This window comes from Balaenoptera physalus (genome assembly GCF_965194825.1).
Source record: "Balaenoptera physalus genome assembly, chromosome: 1".
Lineage (NCBI taxonomy): Eukaryota > Metazoa > Chordata > Mammalia > Artiodactyla > Balaenopteridae > Balaenoptera > Balaenoptera physalus.
This window is the reverse complement of record NC_138882.1, coordinates 99527952-99544383: the sequence shown is the minus strand read 5'-3', so window position 1 is coordinate 99544383 and position 16432 is coordinate 99527952. Positions and strand designations below refer to the sequence as shown.

The window sequence follows — 16432 nt, the reverse complement described above, 5'->3', positions numbered from 1 at the left end:
GGCAGGGACCTTGTTTTGTTCACTGCTCTATTTCCAGCACCAAGAACGGTGCCTTCAGTATAGTAGTTGGGAAGAAAGATATAGCCAATGAATAACTAAATGCACGAATACTCACAAAACCACATGATGTAAGTGCTACTCTTAACTCCATGTTATAGATGAGAAAACTGAGGCTTAGAGAGATTCTCACTCTTCTCAGGGTCGTAAAACTAATGACCCTGGGATGGGAAGTCAACGCCCCGGTGTGTCTCTGGGGTCTTATCTGAGCTGCTCTGCTGGGTCCTCTCTCGGGACTCATAAGTGCCTGTCAGCGTGTCTATGTGGGAGCCCTATTCCCCTGAGACACTCCAAGAAAAAAGCGTTTGGTGGATGAATCCGTTTAGGAAATAACTACAAGTTGCATTTCTCTACTTGGGTTTTTCAAATGCTTGTTAGCATATGAAAGGCTCTGAAAAATCCTGCAGTAAAAAAGCTAGTTGAACTGTGTAATCAGTGTTTCCCAGAGCTTCGACTGTGGAAATCTTATGTTTATGTATTTCTGTGCATAACACCTATTAGCATATTGCGGGACGTACCGTGGGCGCCAATGGCCAGTGGCCCTGGGTAAGGCCACTCTTACGCTCAACCCATAAAACAGGAAGGCGGGTGGCTCCTGGTACCTTTTAGCTGCAGCCCAGCCCAAGCACGCTTTTCCACAGGGACCTGTGACCTGGCTCATCTTCTGCCCTCTGGTTCCTGAGCCTCTTAGAGGGCGATTCCTTGTGAGTTTCTCAGGAACATCAACTCCACAAGCCTGGCCTTGTTTTCTCACTGTCTCATGTCTCCCCGTTGGAATTTTAACCTTCTAGGGGACCAGGGACACTGCCTTCCCACTGTGTCCTCTCAGCCCCCAGCTTGTGCTGAGCGGACAGTTAAGTGCCCAGATTATTCTTGTTGGCTTGTGTGTGAGGGAACTGATGATCCTGAGTGTCTGTCACATGGTTTGGCGCAGGGAAGGGTAAATGGCGATGCTGTAAATCCCTTGATTTATTGCCAAAGCCCTCCCCACCCCGCCCCAAGCAGAACAGAAGGATGTCCCAGAGGCAGAGAGTACTGTGGGGTGCGATGCATGGAGCCGACTGGATCTCTGCGTCCTGAGAGTCAGAGCAACTGTCACTGCCACCGATGGTTCATTTATTAGTTTTGATGGTGATTTGATGTCATTAGGGATTCAGGTCTCATCTCCATCTCTGAGATCATCTGAATAACAGTGTGATGAGGAAGAGAATAGAGGAGACAGGCATCCACGGGCAGCCTGGATTGGACGGTATAAATCTCTGGGGAGAGCCTGACCTTCCCAGCTGGAGGGCTTGAGGCTGAGCGGAGCCGGCAGTGTTTGCCGTCACCCCAAGTGACCATGAGAGGTACCATGCGAGTCTCAGTCATGCTCCTCCTGGTGACTGTGTCCGACTGTGCCGTGATCACAGGGGTAAGTCGTCCAATATTCTCTACTCCCTGGGTTTTGGGAGGACATCAGGGTCTGCATGGGTTGGGAGCCAGGAACTGCACAGGAGGCAGACCAAGGGCGTGGGGAACCAGCCACCAGACAGCACTTCCGAGAGGCATTTCACAGAATTTTCACGTTAGTTAGACCTCACTCTGCTAAAGGGGATCTGCTTTGGAGAAACCGTGTGTAAATCAAATTCTGCTCTCAATGCATTAGGAGAGCATTGCAAATTCTGAAGTTTGGAACTTTGGTCAAAAGAAGATTCCTATTGTGTAATAATGAACTCTTTTATAAAGTGGATTAGCACCCCCTAATCTATCTTTTGTGTAAACTTTGGTTTTCATATATGGTCTAGACCACATGTCAAGTGTAATTTACGTAGCAAGTTGACTTAAAGGCGGTGACCTTATTTAGCTTCTATTGGGTACGTTTAATCTCTGCTTTCTCTACTCTTAAAGAAAGCCTGTCTTGAAACTCTTTCCTTCCCTTATGGTTTATGTGTTTTCACTCTGTGCCCAGTTCTGATAGGAATAAGGGTGACGCCAACATCTGGCTGAGTGACCCAGAAGCAAGTGTCGGATAACAAGTAGAAATCCGGTCCCACTGTGGGCACACCCGGGTGGGCACATCGTACTATTCGAGACACCCCAACTGTGGTTCTCTCTCAGAAGTTTGGCTTCACCTGGACCTACCCTCACATGGGCACACGTTGTGTGACGGTGGTGGGACAATTCTTATCAAAACAGAAAGTAATGGCTTACCTGAGAGTTTTCCAGATAAAAGCCACTAGAAAAAAAAAAAAAAGAGGGACATTCACTTTTGTTTCAACTTCCTCTAACTTTTTACACAGAGAATGGAAATGTAGAGAAAGGCCAAACCATTCCTGGAATTGGATTAATTTTAATGTTCACAGAAAGGAAAATTTCTTTCTTCTCCCTTTTAGAGGAAAAAGATTGAGTTTCAAAGAAGAACAAGCATCAAAGGCAAACCAATGCTTTGGAGACCCAGAGCATAAATACAACTGTCAGGGCAGAATTATACCTAATGAATGTAAACCACCAAAGGCTGTCTTCCTATTGTGTAGCTTGAAGATCAGGAGGGTAAGAGCAGAGGATAGAAGCCATGGTTACCCCGCCGAGGGGGACGGGAACAGCGGGTTGACCCTGAGTCTGTCCCGGGGTTGGGGAGCGGAGGGGGTGGGAGGCAGGTCTGAGAGATGAGGAAATATCTTCCTAGTAAAGCCTCCAGTTTGACCCTTTGGAAAGCACAGAAGGAGAGGAAGCTGGGGTAAGAGGACTCACATGACAGACCCGACCACAGGTAGTTAGAACTGTTCCCTCTGTGCTCCGGGCCTAGCTGCTGCCCTGAGTCTGACTCTCAGGAAGAGGCTGGGTTCTACCATCCCCACACTCCCCTGCTCCCAGCACTGTGACCATCCCAAATTCAGGCCTGGGGGGTCCCTCTTCCCAGAGGGCGACAGCGACGCCCCACCTCTCTGGTGGAAGAGTCAGGGGGGCTCTGCTTGGCCCTAACCCTGAGCTTTCAGGGACCGGCTGGTGTGTGGGAAGTGCCCTCACTAGGCTGGAGACCGGAGTGGCGAGGTGACTGCCACCTACACCTCCTCTGCGTGACCAGCAGCCCCGGCATCTCCCACTTTCCTCCTGGGGCCGAGCACATTGCGGGTCTTACAGTTCCTGCCTTGCCCCCCAGGCAGCCAGAGGGCCCTGCATGGCCTTGTGTTGGAGAAGAAGAGCCAACCCAAACCCCGCTCCCAATTTCGGCTCAGAAAAGCCGCAAAACTTCTCTGGAAGTGAAAAGCCTAGGTGCTTCTCCAGTGTGGCCTCCTGTGAGTCTGGAGCCGTTCAGTTCTGTCTTCCCCAATCCAGGCTTTTGTTTAAAGTGGGCTTGTGTGGCTTTACAGAGGCACCTTCCAGAAGCTCACTTAGCCCCTGCTCTAGGAGCCCAACCCAGAGGGGTCCATCCCTCTCTGGGGGCCAGGCAGGCCAGCAGAGAAGTCCCGGGGGAAACACCTGTCAAGGGGTGCTGGACCCTCAGATGAGGCTGGGCTTCTAGTGAGGACCGAGGGGGACACCACAGGGAGGGGAGGCACCAACCCTGAGTGCTGCCGGGTGAGGGCTGGAAGGTCCCCATCCACGGAAACTCAGCACTGACCACCCTGGGGTGCAGGCCATTGGGGCCCTCCCCCGTCTAAGGATTTCAATTAATTCAATCCCCCCAGCATCCACTGAGCATCTCCTGGTGCCAGAAAGGCTCCATCTCCTAAGCTCTAGACCCGTCAGAAGAGGACAGCCTCCCTACCGAGTGAGCTCGAAGGAGCTTGGGGCTCCTCAGATCCAGGCCTGCTGCCCAGCGGAGCCCTGAGCATCCTGCCAAGAGCGGTGCGGGGCCAGCATTGCCCTAGATGTCCCGGCAGGCCGCGGCCTGAGTGCTGTTCCCAGCACCTCTCTCAAGGGCTTTTGGATGTGCGTTCCCTTCTGGTTTCCCTGGGATGGGCCTAATGGGCACTAACGACCCCTTTGTCTTCCACCCCGCAGGCCTGCGAGCGGGACGTCCAGTGCGGGGCGGGCACCTGCTGCGCAGTCAGCCTGTGGCTGCGTGGGCTGCGGGTGTGCACCCCGCTGGGGTGGGAAGGAGAGGAGTGCCACCCCGGCAGCCACAAGGTACTGCTCACACTTGCTCAGGGCACGAGGCCACGAGCCAGAGCTGGCGCTGGACCGCAGTGTTCTGACTCCAGTCTAGGAATATCTCACTGCCTCCTTGCTTTGGGGGTGGCCTGGGGTGCAGTGGGGTCCCAATCACACAGCCTGTTAGACCTGGGGGCTGGGACCCCAGCTGCTCATTTGCTGAAGGGTCCTGGGCGTCAGTCACCTCGTGCATACAACGAGGGGAGTAGGCTGACACGTCTGAAGTTTGTTGCCGACCTGATGAATTCCAGCTGAGAGGCTCCTGAATGCCCTTTGCTGCACAGCTTCCTTCCCTCAAGAGCACGACGCGGGAAGACTGTAAAATGGGCTCCCAGCCAGGGCCTGGGGGTGCTGGAGGGGCGGGGTGAAGCTGGCCAGGCCCCCAGTGCACACACTTTAAGGAGGTTCACCCTTCTGTGACTCAGGTGCCCAGGGCCTGCCTTGCTCCCTCAGGAGCTCCCAGCCCACAGGGCGCAGAAAGGCCTCAAGGCCTTTGCTTCTGAACGTCAGGTGGATGCAGCAGCAACTGTGGGCTTGCACCCCCTTCCCAGGGCTCCCTGTGCTCCAGACGCCCTCCAAGCCCCTCTGGGGAGCACACCTGCACCCAGGAGCATCCTCCGGCTGTGGTCCTCCCTGGCAGGGCCTGCCTGGGAGTGAGGAGGTGGGGGGAGACAGACGGGACAGAGCACAGTCCTCGTGGCCTTGGGGTGTGTGAGGGGGTTCAGCTGCAGATCTATATTCCCAAAGCAGGCAGCAGAGGTAATACAAGCTAATGCTGAGTGCTTACTATGTGCCACCCTTCATATTAAGTGCTCTTTGCAAGTTTAAACCTCTTTAGGTTTATAGTGTAAACCCCTTTACAACCATATGTGGTAGCCTCTATTATTAATCCATTTTACAGACAATAAATTGAGGCACAGAGAAGCTAAATAACTTGCCAGTTGCCACACAGCTGGGAAGTGGCAGACCTAGGATTGGAGCCCAGGCTGCCTGACTACCTATGCCCTGAACCTCTCCTATTCACCCGCTTTGAGGAAACCTCAGTGGTTTCGCCCTCCTCTGGGTGTGAATCACCCGGCAGGGACCGTGTTCTGTGTAGCTGCATCCCCGGCACCCAACACGGGGTGGAGAGTATAATGGATGAGCTATAAGTGATATTCAATTACGGATGTAGGCGTGAGTTTGAGTGATCACGTGTGCTGGGTCAGCGAGAGGTCCTGGGTGGGCAGTGTGAGGGCTTGTGGGGTTTTAGGGCTGCGGCTGATCACAAGTATGTCACAGCCAGATGACCTGCGTTCAAATCCTGGCTCCCCCACAAGTTGGCTGTGTGATTTTGGCACATTGCTTGGCCACTCTGTGCCTCAGCTTCCTCCTCTGTAAAACTGTTTTTGTTGTGCTGGGGTGGGGGCAGTGAGACATTGGCCAGGGCTGGGCTGGCCAGAGGCTCCTGCTCTGGGGGCCCATCTCCCTTTGGTGCAGGTGCCACCCCCTTCCCTTCTCTCCCCAGGTCCCTTTCTTCAGAAAACGCCAGCACCACACCTGCCCCTGCCTGCCCAGCCTGCTGTGCTCCAGAGGTCTGGGTGGCAGGTACCGCTGCTCCACCAACTTGAAGAACATCAACTTTTAGGAGCTTGTCTGGTCTCCGGACACCCACCAGGCCTCTTCCTGAGCACGGACTGGGGTGGTCGCTCTTGGACTCTTATTTCTGCCCTGTGGCCCAATCCTGCAACCCACTGCTGTCCCATCCCCACTTCCCGCACCGCCTACCTACCCGCCTCCTCCCTAGCGCACACAGGTGCACCCACGAGACACACGCCACAGGGTGACCTGCAGGGTCCAGGCTGGTGGCTGTGGTCCTGGGAGTAGCCTGTGTGCACTGCTCAGGCTGCCTGAGGGGCTGCAAGTAACAGGAACATATTCCTTCCTCATGTCTCCATCTGCCCGCCCTGCACGTGCTCTTCTGCCTGAGTCGGTGAGCTCGAGGAAGGCGTGGGGAGCCAGGAGGTCAGTCGGCCTCCAGACGGCTCCTATGGGGCCAGCCTGTGGCCTGCCCCCCAGTCCAGAACTGCAGGCCTCCAAGGCCCCTCGTAGCGCAAGTTACCAGTTACCCAGCGAAGCCCCCAATCCCACCGCCTCCCCATGAAATGCAGATGGTGGTGGTTCAGTCTAAACCAGCTGTTGACATTTTAGGTGGCAATGAGGGAGTTACCTTCGACAGCTCCTTCCAAGGGTCAAGAGCAGGTCTGTGACCTTGAGGAGGCCTCTGGCATCTGGCCAGCTTGGGGAGGGGTCAGGAGTGGGGGTGGGGCAAGCAGATCACTGATTTTGGACACAGGAGGCAACTACCATCCAGGACCACAGCCAGGCTGCACGTGCCCCGCATCTAGATAAGTCATCTTCTCTAGAGAGTGAGGTCTGCCTGAAGTTCAAAGCAGTTTGTCTGGGCGTTATATCACTGGCCTCCATCTCGTCTAAAACACCAGCCTCACTCAGCACCTCACATCTGGACCCTGCCCGAGGCTTGCCCAGGTCAGCATGCTGATGCCAGAAGCTGTGCACACTGACCACTAGTTGCAGAATAAAAGCATGAAAAAGGGGCGAGTGGTCATGGTGTTCCTGCTGCACTGGTGTGGGGACGTGGGGAGGGGACAGGACTGGGCTGTGTCCAGGTAGGAGAGGGATGCGACTGGAGTTCCTCCACGCAGTTGGGGCAATTTTTTGGAGAAAGTTGATTCAGGGTCTCTTTTAATGAAGGGCTTGAGGCAGCTTAGTGGGCTCTGGGCGGAGAGAGTGTGGTTCAGATGGATTGGACGCAGGAGGGGGCCGTGAGCTGGCATCTGGGTGGGAAGACCATTAGTGAGCTCAGGATGCAGGCAGCTCCCTTTTCTGCAATTTAGTCCCTTTTGTTTAGTGTCAAATACTTGATGCCATTCAGTTCACCGTGTGTGGGTGAGAAAGTCCATATCGAGGATGGGCTGGTGAGGCCCTGAGCCTGTGTCTGAACCAGGGGCTGGGAATATCCCCTAAGTGCCAGGCTACTATCCCCATGGTCTCTTCTCACCTCAATCCCTAGTCTAGGAAAATGCAAAACATAAGATGAAAACACAAATAAAATATCTAGGAATAAACCTACCTAAGGAGACAAAAGACCTGTATGCAGAAAATTATAAGACACTGATGAAAGAAATTAAAGATGATACAAATAGATGGAGAGATATACCATGTTCTTGGATAGGAAGAATCAACATTGTGAAAATGACTCTACTACTCAAAGCAATCTACAGATTCAATGCAATCCCTATCAAACTACCACTGGCATTTTTCACAGAACTAGAACAAAAAAGTTCACAATTTGTATGGAAACACAAAAGACCCCGAATAGCCAAAGCAATCTTGAGAAAGAAAAACGGAGCTGGAGGAATCAGACTCCCTGACTTCAGACTATACTACAAAGCTACAGTAATCAAGACAGTATCATACTGGCACAAAAACAGAAATATAGATCAATGGAACAGGATAGAAAGCCCAGAGATAAACCCATGCACATATGGTCACCTTATCTTTGATGAAGGAGGCAAGCATGTACAGTGGAGAAAAGACAGCCTCTTCAATAAGTGGTGCTGGGAAAACTGGACAGTTACATGTAAAAGTATGAAATTAGAACACTCCCTAACACCATACACAAAAATAAACTCAAAATGGATTAAAGACCTAAATGTAAGGCCAGACACTATAAAACTCCTAGAGGAAAACATAGGCAGAACACTCTGTGACATAAATCACAGCAAGATCCTTTTTGACCCACCTCCTAGAGAAATGGAAATAAAAACAAAAATAAACAAATGGGACCTAATGAAACTTCAAAGCTTTTGCACAGCAAAGGAAACCATAAACAAGATGAAAAGACAACCCTTAGAATGGGAGAAAATATTTGCAAATGAAGCAACTGACAAAGGATTAATCTCCAAAATTTACAAGCAGCTCATGCAGCTCAATATCAAAAAAAACAAACAACCCAATCCAAAAATGGGCAGAAGACCTAAACAGACATTTCTCCAAAGAAGATATACAGATTGCCAACAAACACATGAAAGAATGCTCAACAACATTAATCATTAGAGAAATGCAAATCAAAACTACAATGAGGTATCACCTCACACCAGTCAGAATGACCATCATCAAAAAATCTACAAACAGTAGATGCTAGAGAGGGTGTGGAGAAAAGGGAACCCTCTTGCACTGTTGGTGGGAATGTAAATTGATACAGCCACTATGGAGAACAGTATGGAGGTTCCTTAAAAAACTAAAAATAGAACTACCATACCACCCAGCAATCCCACTACTGGGCATATACCCTGAGAAAACCATAATTCAAAACGAGACATGTACCCCAATGTTCATTGCAGCTCTATTTACAATAGCCAGGACATGGAAGCAACCTAAGTGTCCATCGACAGATGAATGGATAAAGAAGATGTGACACATATATACAATGGAATATTACTCAGCCATAAAAAGAAACGAAATTGAGTTATTTGTAGTGAGGTGGATGGACCTAGAGTCTGTCATACAGAGTGAAGTAAGTCAGAAAGAGAAAAACAAATACCGTATGCTAACACATATATATGGAATCTAAGAAAAAAAAAAAAAAAGGTCATGAAGAACCTAGGGGCAAGACGGCAATAAAGACACAGACCTACTAGAGAATGGACTTGAGGATATGAGGAGGGGGAAGGGTAAGCTGTGACAAAGTGAGAGAGTGGCATGGACATATATACACTACCAAACGTAAAACAGATAGCTAGTGGGAAGCAGCCGCATAGCACAGGGAGATCAGCTCCGTGCTTTGTGACCACCTAGAGGGGTGGGATAGGGAGGGTGGGAGGGAGGGAGATGCAAGAGGGAAGAGATATGGCAACATATGTATATGTAGAACTGATTCACTTTGTTATAAAGCAGAAACTAACACACCATTGTAAAGCAATTATACTCCAGTAAAGATGTTAAAAAAAAAAAAAAAAGATGAAAACACGTTGTATCCTTGTGTTTCTCAGAAGCCTCTGAGAAAACTGGTTTCTGAGGTCCAGGGGCTCCTGGCTTCCCTTACTTGCCCTTGACCTTGTCATAGCTCTGCCCAGGGTGTACTCAGGACAGGCTTTACTGCAGGACCCACCCAGGCCGGGCCTGTGCCCCACACAGGGCGTGTTCTTCAATTTGGCTCTGTTGACAGATACTGGCTCCTGCTCTGCAGACTTGTCCCCTTCTTCCAGCCTGTGAGTCTCCTTGCCCCTGACTGCCAGGCTCAGGTACTGGCTACAGAGTTCCCTTCCACGTCCAGGAATCCAGTTTGCCCATCCTGTCCTTTGGGTCTCCAGGAACCACTGGCTGCTGCCAGGTCATGCTATGGGTGAGGCCTTTCCTAGTCCTGCCACCCTCTGCAAGCAGAGCCAGCCTGAGTGGGGCATCGCTGCAGGCTTCAGTACAGGGAGCCGAGAGGCCGGGTGGCTGCAGGCACGAGGGGCCCCCCTCTCCATCCCCACAGGGAGCTGGCAGATCTGCAGACCCATGGATGCGCCAACCCTTCCCTTTACTCTAACTGGACCGACTGTCACTTTCTATATCAGAATTTCAAGGAATGGATAACTGGTCTCTGCTCCAGTTCCCTGCTTTTTTTCCTGAAGACTGGAGAGAACACAGGGGAGGCTGGGGAGGTTAAGAAAAGTATATTTGTGAGAATTCTTTATATTCAGGGATATATTCTTCATAAACATAGTTATAAAAAGAATCAAATTATAAGAATAATATATCCATAATAAGAATATATTCTAGACGAATTAAGAGTTAGAATTAGGTGAAATAAATGGGCAGCCCTTCAAGATGTGGGTGCCTTTAGTGACAGCCTGACCTCCCCTTATTTGCTGCAACCCTTCCTTCCCAACTGGTGGAGTCTGGTACCATCTAGTGGCTAAAGTGGGGATGGCATAGAAGAGCTGAGGTGGGAAAGATGGAAACATCAGAACGATGAAACCTCTCAAAGCAGATGGGGACCACTCCCCAGACATTCCAAGTGTTAGATTCAATCAGAGGTTTAGAGGGACAATGTTTCCACCTCTGTAAAGAGGGCTTCCACCCTAAGGAGCGCAGGATAAATGCTTAATTGCCCCTTTGGGTCTGGTCCCACCTTACAAACTTCTTTCCTGGAAGCCTCTGTCATCTTCCTGTAAGACATCTCCTCTCACGGCTTCTCCAGGATTAGGAAAGTGGAGGTGGATGGGGGTCAGAGGAAGATGACTGGATGCTCCCCTGGCCTGTCTGTGTGCACCAGGGCACGGCACAGGAAGAGCTGCCTCTCTCCCCAAATCTTCGTTTTCTCTGCTGGTCATGATGGTTCGTGCTTCCACTGCCCCCTAGTATCAAGTCTGAAGCTCAAGAGCAGTCTAGACTTTTCTGTCTCCTACTGTCCCTTCTTCCTGAGCTCCTTGTCAACTGGCCACCAAATTCTATTTCTATTACCTCTTCTTTTTTTTTTTCGTAATTATTTTTTAAATTTATTTATTTATTTATTTTTGGCTGTGTTGGGTCTTCGTTTCTGTGCGAGGGCTTTCTCCAGTTGCGGCAAGTGGGGGACACTCTTCATCGCGGTGCGTGGGCCTCTCTTGTTGCGGAGCACAGGCTCCAGACGCGCAGGCTCAGTAGTTGTGGCTCACGGGCCCAGTCACTCCGCGGCACGTGGGATCTTCCCAGACCAGGGCCTGAACCCGTGTCCCCTGCATTGGCAGGCAGATTCTCAACCACTGCGCCACCAGGGAAGCCCTCTATTACCTCTTAAGCGTCTCTCGACCCTGCCCCTCCTCCCTCCAGCCGTGGCTGTGTCTGAGCCCTCATCCTGCCTGGTGTGGTCTGGGGCAACTGCTTCCACCTATTCTCTCTGCCTCCAGTTTCCCCTTAAAATCTACCCCTGCGTGTCCACCAGTCGTCCTTCTAGGCAGCGCATTTGCCTGGTTCTTTCCCCATGAAAAATTCCCCCAATGGCTTCTCAGCAACAAAGGAGAAAGCCCAGTCTTGTCAGGGAGTGAAAAGCCCCTCGTGGTCCGGCCCTGCCACCCTCTCCCTGTCTCTCCCACCCTCCCCACCAGGCTTCCCGGCCTCAGGACTGTCTCAGTTTGTGGAGGATGCCACGTGTGTCTTTGCCCAGGCTGCTCCCTCTGTGGGGAATGCTCTGCTTTCCTCTGATGTCTGGTGACTTCCACGCATCCTTCAGGTCAACTCACATGCATCCCCCACCCCCACCGCATCCATCAACACGAAGGACACGCTGCAGACAGCGAGTTGGCACTTGCTCTTAGAAAGCATCCATGTCTAGGTCAGCCTCCACCGCGGGAGAAGGAAGGGCAGTGTCTGAGTCCTGTTTGTGTCCTTGGGGTTGAATGGTGGAGGCCCGGGCTGGGGCAGCTGCACGGCCAGAGGACAGAGGCTCTGGACAGCTGATCCTGGGTAGGAATAAGGGTGAAATATGACCCACTCCTTGTTCCAACCCTGGTCGGGGGCCATCCCTAGCCTCAGAAGCTCAAAGCCATAGAGTCACTGCGGGGAACAAGTTTTAGGTGGGCAAAGACTCGGCTTCCCCCTCGGCCCCCTGAGGCCCCTCTCGACCTCTGCAAGCTGCCACTGAAGACTTCCACTCAAAGTTTATAGAGAAAGGGCCCCATGGGAGCCTGCAGCCAGCCATGAGCCTCAGAGAACAGTGTGTGGGCCTCAGGAGGACCACTGGGCCCAGGCCACAGGAGGTCCTCCACCCAGAAGATTCTTTCTTGTCTCAGCCCCCTACTTGGAAGGCTCTGCTGCCCATGGATCATAGGGATTTTCGTTTCATTTAAATATTAGTGCAACTTGGAGGAAAAACATAGGTGTGGTTCTTAAAAGGGATCAGAGCCCCCCGAGGGCCTCGCCTCATCCTGGGCAGGAAAAAGCTCCCGACCTAGTGAGGACAGAAGGGCCTCTATTTGGGGGCTGAAGATTAGTGAGGAGGATGAACTGGGCCTAAGCAGAGAGAAACGCTGATGAGTAAGAAGCCGTGGGCACAGTTCTGACAAGAGACAAGGCATAGAGGAGCCTGTGAGATTCTGTCACGAAACTAAGTCCCGAGGACCAAGTAAACAAATCTGTCAAATGGCAGCTTGACATTTTCTTGTCATTTTGCATTTTGCTCTGTTGGCGAATCTCACGGAATTAGCAGCAAAGTTACCTCGCTACTGGGGTGACACAGTGCTTAACAGCACAAGACTGTGCGACTTTGAACCCTGGTCAGGCTGCTAATTAGATAGGGACTGTGGGCAATTTACTAAGCTTCTCTGCCTCAGTTTCCCTGTCTGTAAAATGCCAATACTAATAATAGTGTAACTGAGCTGCACCCTATGGGGCCTTCCCGGGACAAATCTCCCCATGTCCTCCGCCTGCCTCTTGTTTGTAGAAAAACTTTAGCCTCCTAGGCCTTGCCTGAGTTCCAAAGAATAAACGTAATCAGAGAAGTGAGAAAATGCAGAAAGGAAAACAGTCAAGCAAGACAAAATAATAATAGTTTAGCCATTAAACAAAGTCAAGGGCTGGAGATAATATCCTGAGCCATGACCTCTGAGCTGTTCTGCAGATCCTGAAACCCCCAGCAGGTGGGAGAAGTTAACTGTGTGCTGCCCACAAGCACGTAGACCCCAGACCGGTTGGAACCAGAAGGCTGATGACGCTGACCCCCGATTACCTCACCACCAACCAATCAGAAGAATGTCCATGAGCTGATCACACACCCCACAATCCTCTCCCTCACTCTGTCTTCAAAAACCCTTCCCTGGAAGCCATTGGGGAGTTTGCGTCGTTTGAGTCTTAACTGCCCGGACTCCCTGCAATAAACACTGCACTTTCCTTCACCACAACCTGGTGTCGGTAGACTGGCTTTACTGAGCACAGGCAAGGGGACCCAAGTTTGGTTAGGTAACCATAGTACCTACCTCTTAGGGTTGCTGTGAGGATTAAATGTTAGTGCACGCAAAGTGCTTAGGATAGCCCTGGCCCTTGGAAGCATTGTGGGAATGTTTTATACATTTTTTTGTTTATTTATGAAGACGTCTCAGACAGTCAGTACTGGGATCTCTCTGCCTGACACACTAAGCCAGTGTTACCTGGGGCATCTCCTCAGTGAGGTAAACTCATAAAACTGCCAGGAAGAAGCAGAAACCTGCTCTTGGATGCGTTTCACTTCCCCAGAATTCGAACACAGTAGGAAGAAATCCCGGTTTGTCCAGATCACGCTCCATTATTATTATGTTGTTTAAAGGCACAGGTTTGGGACTTCCCTGGCGGTCCAGTGGGTAAGACCCTGTGCTCCCAGTGCAAGGGGCCCAGGTTCGATCCTGGTCGGGGAACTAGATCCCGCATGCACGTCGCAAATCAGAGCTTGCATGCCGCAACTCAGAGTTTGCATGCCGCAACTAAAAAAGATTCCGCATGCCACAACGAAGATCCCGCGTGATGCAACTAAGACCTGGTGCAGCCAAAATAAATAAATAAATAAATATAAAAATTTTTTTTAAATAAAAGCACAGGCTTTTGTGGGAAAAGCTCAATAACACTCCATTTGGGAACATAGATACACAAATCTTATCTAAGAGCTTCTTCATACCCTGCTTATACACATGAGTCACTGTCTCCAAGTACAATGGAATGTTTGCTCAATATGGGCTATGATCTTAATACTGCGTTATTCAATTTTTTTTTTTTTCCTAGAAAAAGCATAAGGAGAGTGGGCTCTGAATTTTATTCTGGCTCTTCTCAGATTGTGTTCAAATTAAACCTGCCAAAGCATGTGTGTCCCCTGAGATAGGCATCTCGGTGGCTGGTGGCCCCAGTACTAGGAAATGTCATTCACCCCGCAGACCTGCAGTTTCCAAACCTCAGTGTACATAGAAGCCCAAAGGATGATGTTAAATGCTGGTTCCTGGGTTACCTCCAGAGACCCAGATTCAGTGGAGCCTTTAACAAGCCCCCTCCAGCTGTGACTGATGCAGGTGGTCCCTGCACCTCCACCCCCCCTAGAAACATTGCCCTACCCTGTCTGTCACCCCAACCTTTGGAGGAAATAAATTAAACATATAAAGAAAATTCTACTTTTTCCCCCAAGGGACCGAGAGACTACTTTCCATTAGGAAAAGCTCCAGTCAATCTAGAGTGTGGCCTTTATACTAAAACAAGGATGGGCAAGACAGGAGAGAAGGCAGAGAGAAGGGGGTAGAGGCTGGGCCTGGGTCTGTGTCCATCCGGAATTAGATTTCAAAGTGGGTGCGACTGTCCCTGGGAAAACCTTAAGCACCCAAGTGGCAAAGGGGGAAGAGGAACACAAAGAGAGGGGGCCCCCCAAGAGGCTATAATTTTCGATCACTTGAAGGCGGACTGCTGGGGCCCCATCTGGATGCTAGGAAGACCTGCAGGTGAAGGCGGCAGTACTGGCTGCCCCGAGGCCCCAGCTAGGAGGCAAACACGTGTCCTACATATGCTCCCAGGCCCCCATCTGGGGCCCAGCTGCAAGAGACCCGCATCTGAGCCGCCAAACGGATGCTCGGTGTCAGCTGGAGGTGTTGGGGAATCAGGGCAGCAGAAAATAAGGTCCAGGCCCCTTGGCTTGGGGTTGTCCCGCCCCAGGAGCCTGCTGGGGATGGGAATCTCTGTAAGGAGCCCCGGGGGCAGAGGTGGCCCACAGCTCACTCCCAGGTGAGGGGAGGGGAATCACACATCTGAGAGCACAGGTCGGGGTGCCTTATCTGGCCTCACTAGCCTCCAGGGAGGGACACTGAGAAGGCGCCCGGGGAGACCTCATGGGGAGGGGCAGAGGGAGGATTGTCTCGGGGGGAGGGGATGGGGAGACTACGCTCTTGGGAGGATTTGGCCCCAGCAGGGCACTGAGCCCCAGCTGGGGTCCCTGAAGAGCCTCCGGTGGACAAGATGGCCCCAGGGCCCTAACTGGCAACGGGCAGCTGTGAGGGCACTTAGTGGTGGTCTGTCAGTAGTCTGCTCTCGGGGTATTTGGTCCTTCCTTTCCTTAGGGCCTGTGGGCACCTCTGATCATGGGAAAGGCCTCCTGTGGCCACCACACCCCCGGACAGCCTGCACCCTCCTAGGAGCCCTGGACCAAGGGAGACCCGTGGAGATTGCAGTCTGTGGGCCAGGAAGGCCTTCGCTGGTTGCCCCAGGGATGCCCTGAGCTCCTGGGGAGCTGGGGACAATCAGAAATGGGGCCATATGCTGCCCCCAGCATCTCCCACCCTCCTTCCCAGACGCTGCTTTCCCCACCTCCTACCTGCCTTCTCCCCTCCACGGGGTGCTCTGTCTCTCCCCCTTCTGTCTGGTGGTCCAGTCCCTCCTGGTGGCATTGGGACCAAAGGTTCAGATTCTCAGCTCAGCTCCCTGAGGGGTCAGGTTTCTCAGAGTCTGTTTGCACCTCTGTCACTTGGGGACAGTGACTTCTGCCGCCTCAGCGGGTTGTCATGAGGTGGACCCCACAGCAATGCTGCCCAACCCTCCTTGGTGGTGGACATCACTTGAGGGTGCTAGTTAGGTGCCCAGAGTCCTGTGCTCCGTCCCGGAGCTGCTGGATCCAAATTCCTGGACAGGGGGGCCTGGGAAGCTGGGGTTTTAGCAGCCTGAAAAACAATGGAAAGGGATCAAGCAAGGAGACCCCAGCGACTCCCTCTTCTTGGTCTGATCCTGACTCTGCCCACCACTTGCTACCTGGAGGACCTCGGGGAAGCAGCTTTTTTAACCTCAGTTTCCTCCTCTGTGAAATGGGTTTCCCACTGGGACTTCCCTCGCAGGGTTTTTGTGGGCCCGGAATGAGATGGTGCAAACCTCGGGCACAGTGAGCTCGGGCACTGACAGTGCTCTGTAGGCCGATAGAGGGATTTTCCTTCTGTTTATATAAAGTGGGTTTTGTGCCCCTTCAATAAAGGATGGTGTCTGCACCGATCAGTCGCCAAGAGCAAGTATAGCAACTGGACTGTGAACTTAGTCAAGATGGGATGAAACAGCCTATGTCCCCTCCCTCCTCTGACCCATCATGAAATGGGCCAGGTGGGAGGGAGGCTGACCTCCCACAGGGAGGAAGCAGGTCAGAGCTACTCTAGGACCCTCCCTCTCAGTCCACCATAGCTGTCTGTCTTCTTTTTTTTTTTTTTTTTTTAACGTTTTAAACACCACC

General features: G+C 51.7%; 1 protein-coding gene across 1 annotated transcript; it reads left to right on the top strand.

The window, feature by feature from the left end:
• The first annotated feature begins 637 nt into the window (after positions 1-637).
• Positions 638-6815, top strand: PROK1 (prokineticin 1). The gene is made up of 3 exons (XM_082437930.1): positions 638-1468; positions 4042-4167; positions 5699-6815. The coding sequence occupies exons 1-3, from the start codon at positions 1397-1399 to the stop codon at positions 5816-5818; spliced, it is 318 nt and encodes a 105-aa protein (XP_082294056.1). The 5' UTR covers positions 638-1396; the 3' UTR covers positions 5819-6815.
• Positions 6816-16432: the final 9617 nt, after the last annotated feature.

Excerpts from the sequence above, each read along its gene's own strand:
- PROK1 (XM_082437930.1), top strand. The coding sequence starts at position 1,397 with ATGAGAGGTACCATGCGAGTCTCAGTCATGCTCCTCCTGGTGACTGTG. Across the intron at positions 1,469-4,041 it reads ACTGTGCCGTGATCACAGGG|GCCTGCGAGCGGGACGTCCA; the intron begins GTAAGTCGTCCA and ends TCCACCCCGCAG. Across the intron at positions 4,168-5,698 it reads GCCACCCCGGCAGCCACAAG|GTCCCTTTCTTCAGAAAACG; the intron begins GTACTGCTCACA and ends TTCTCTCCCCAG.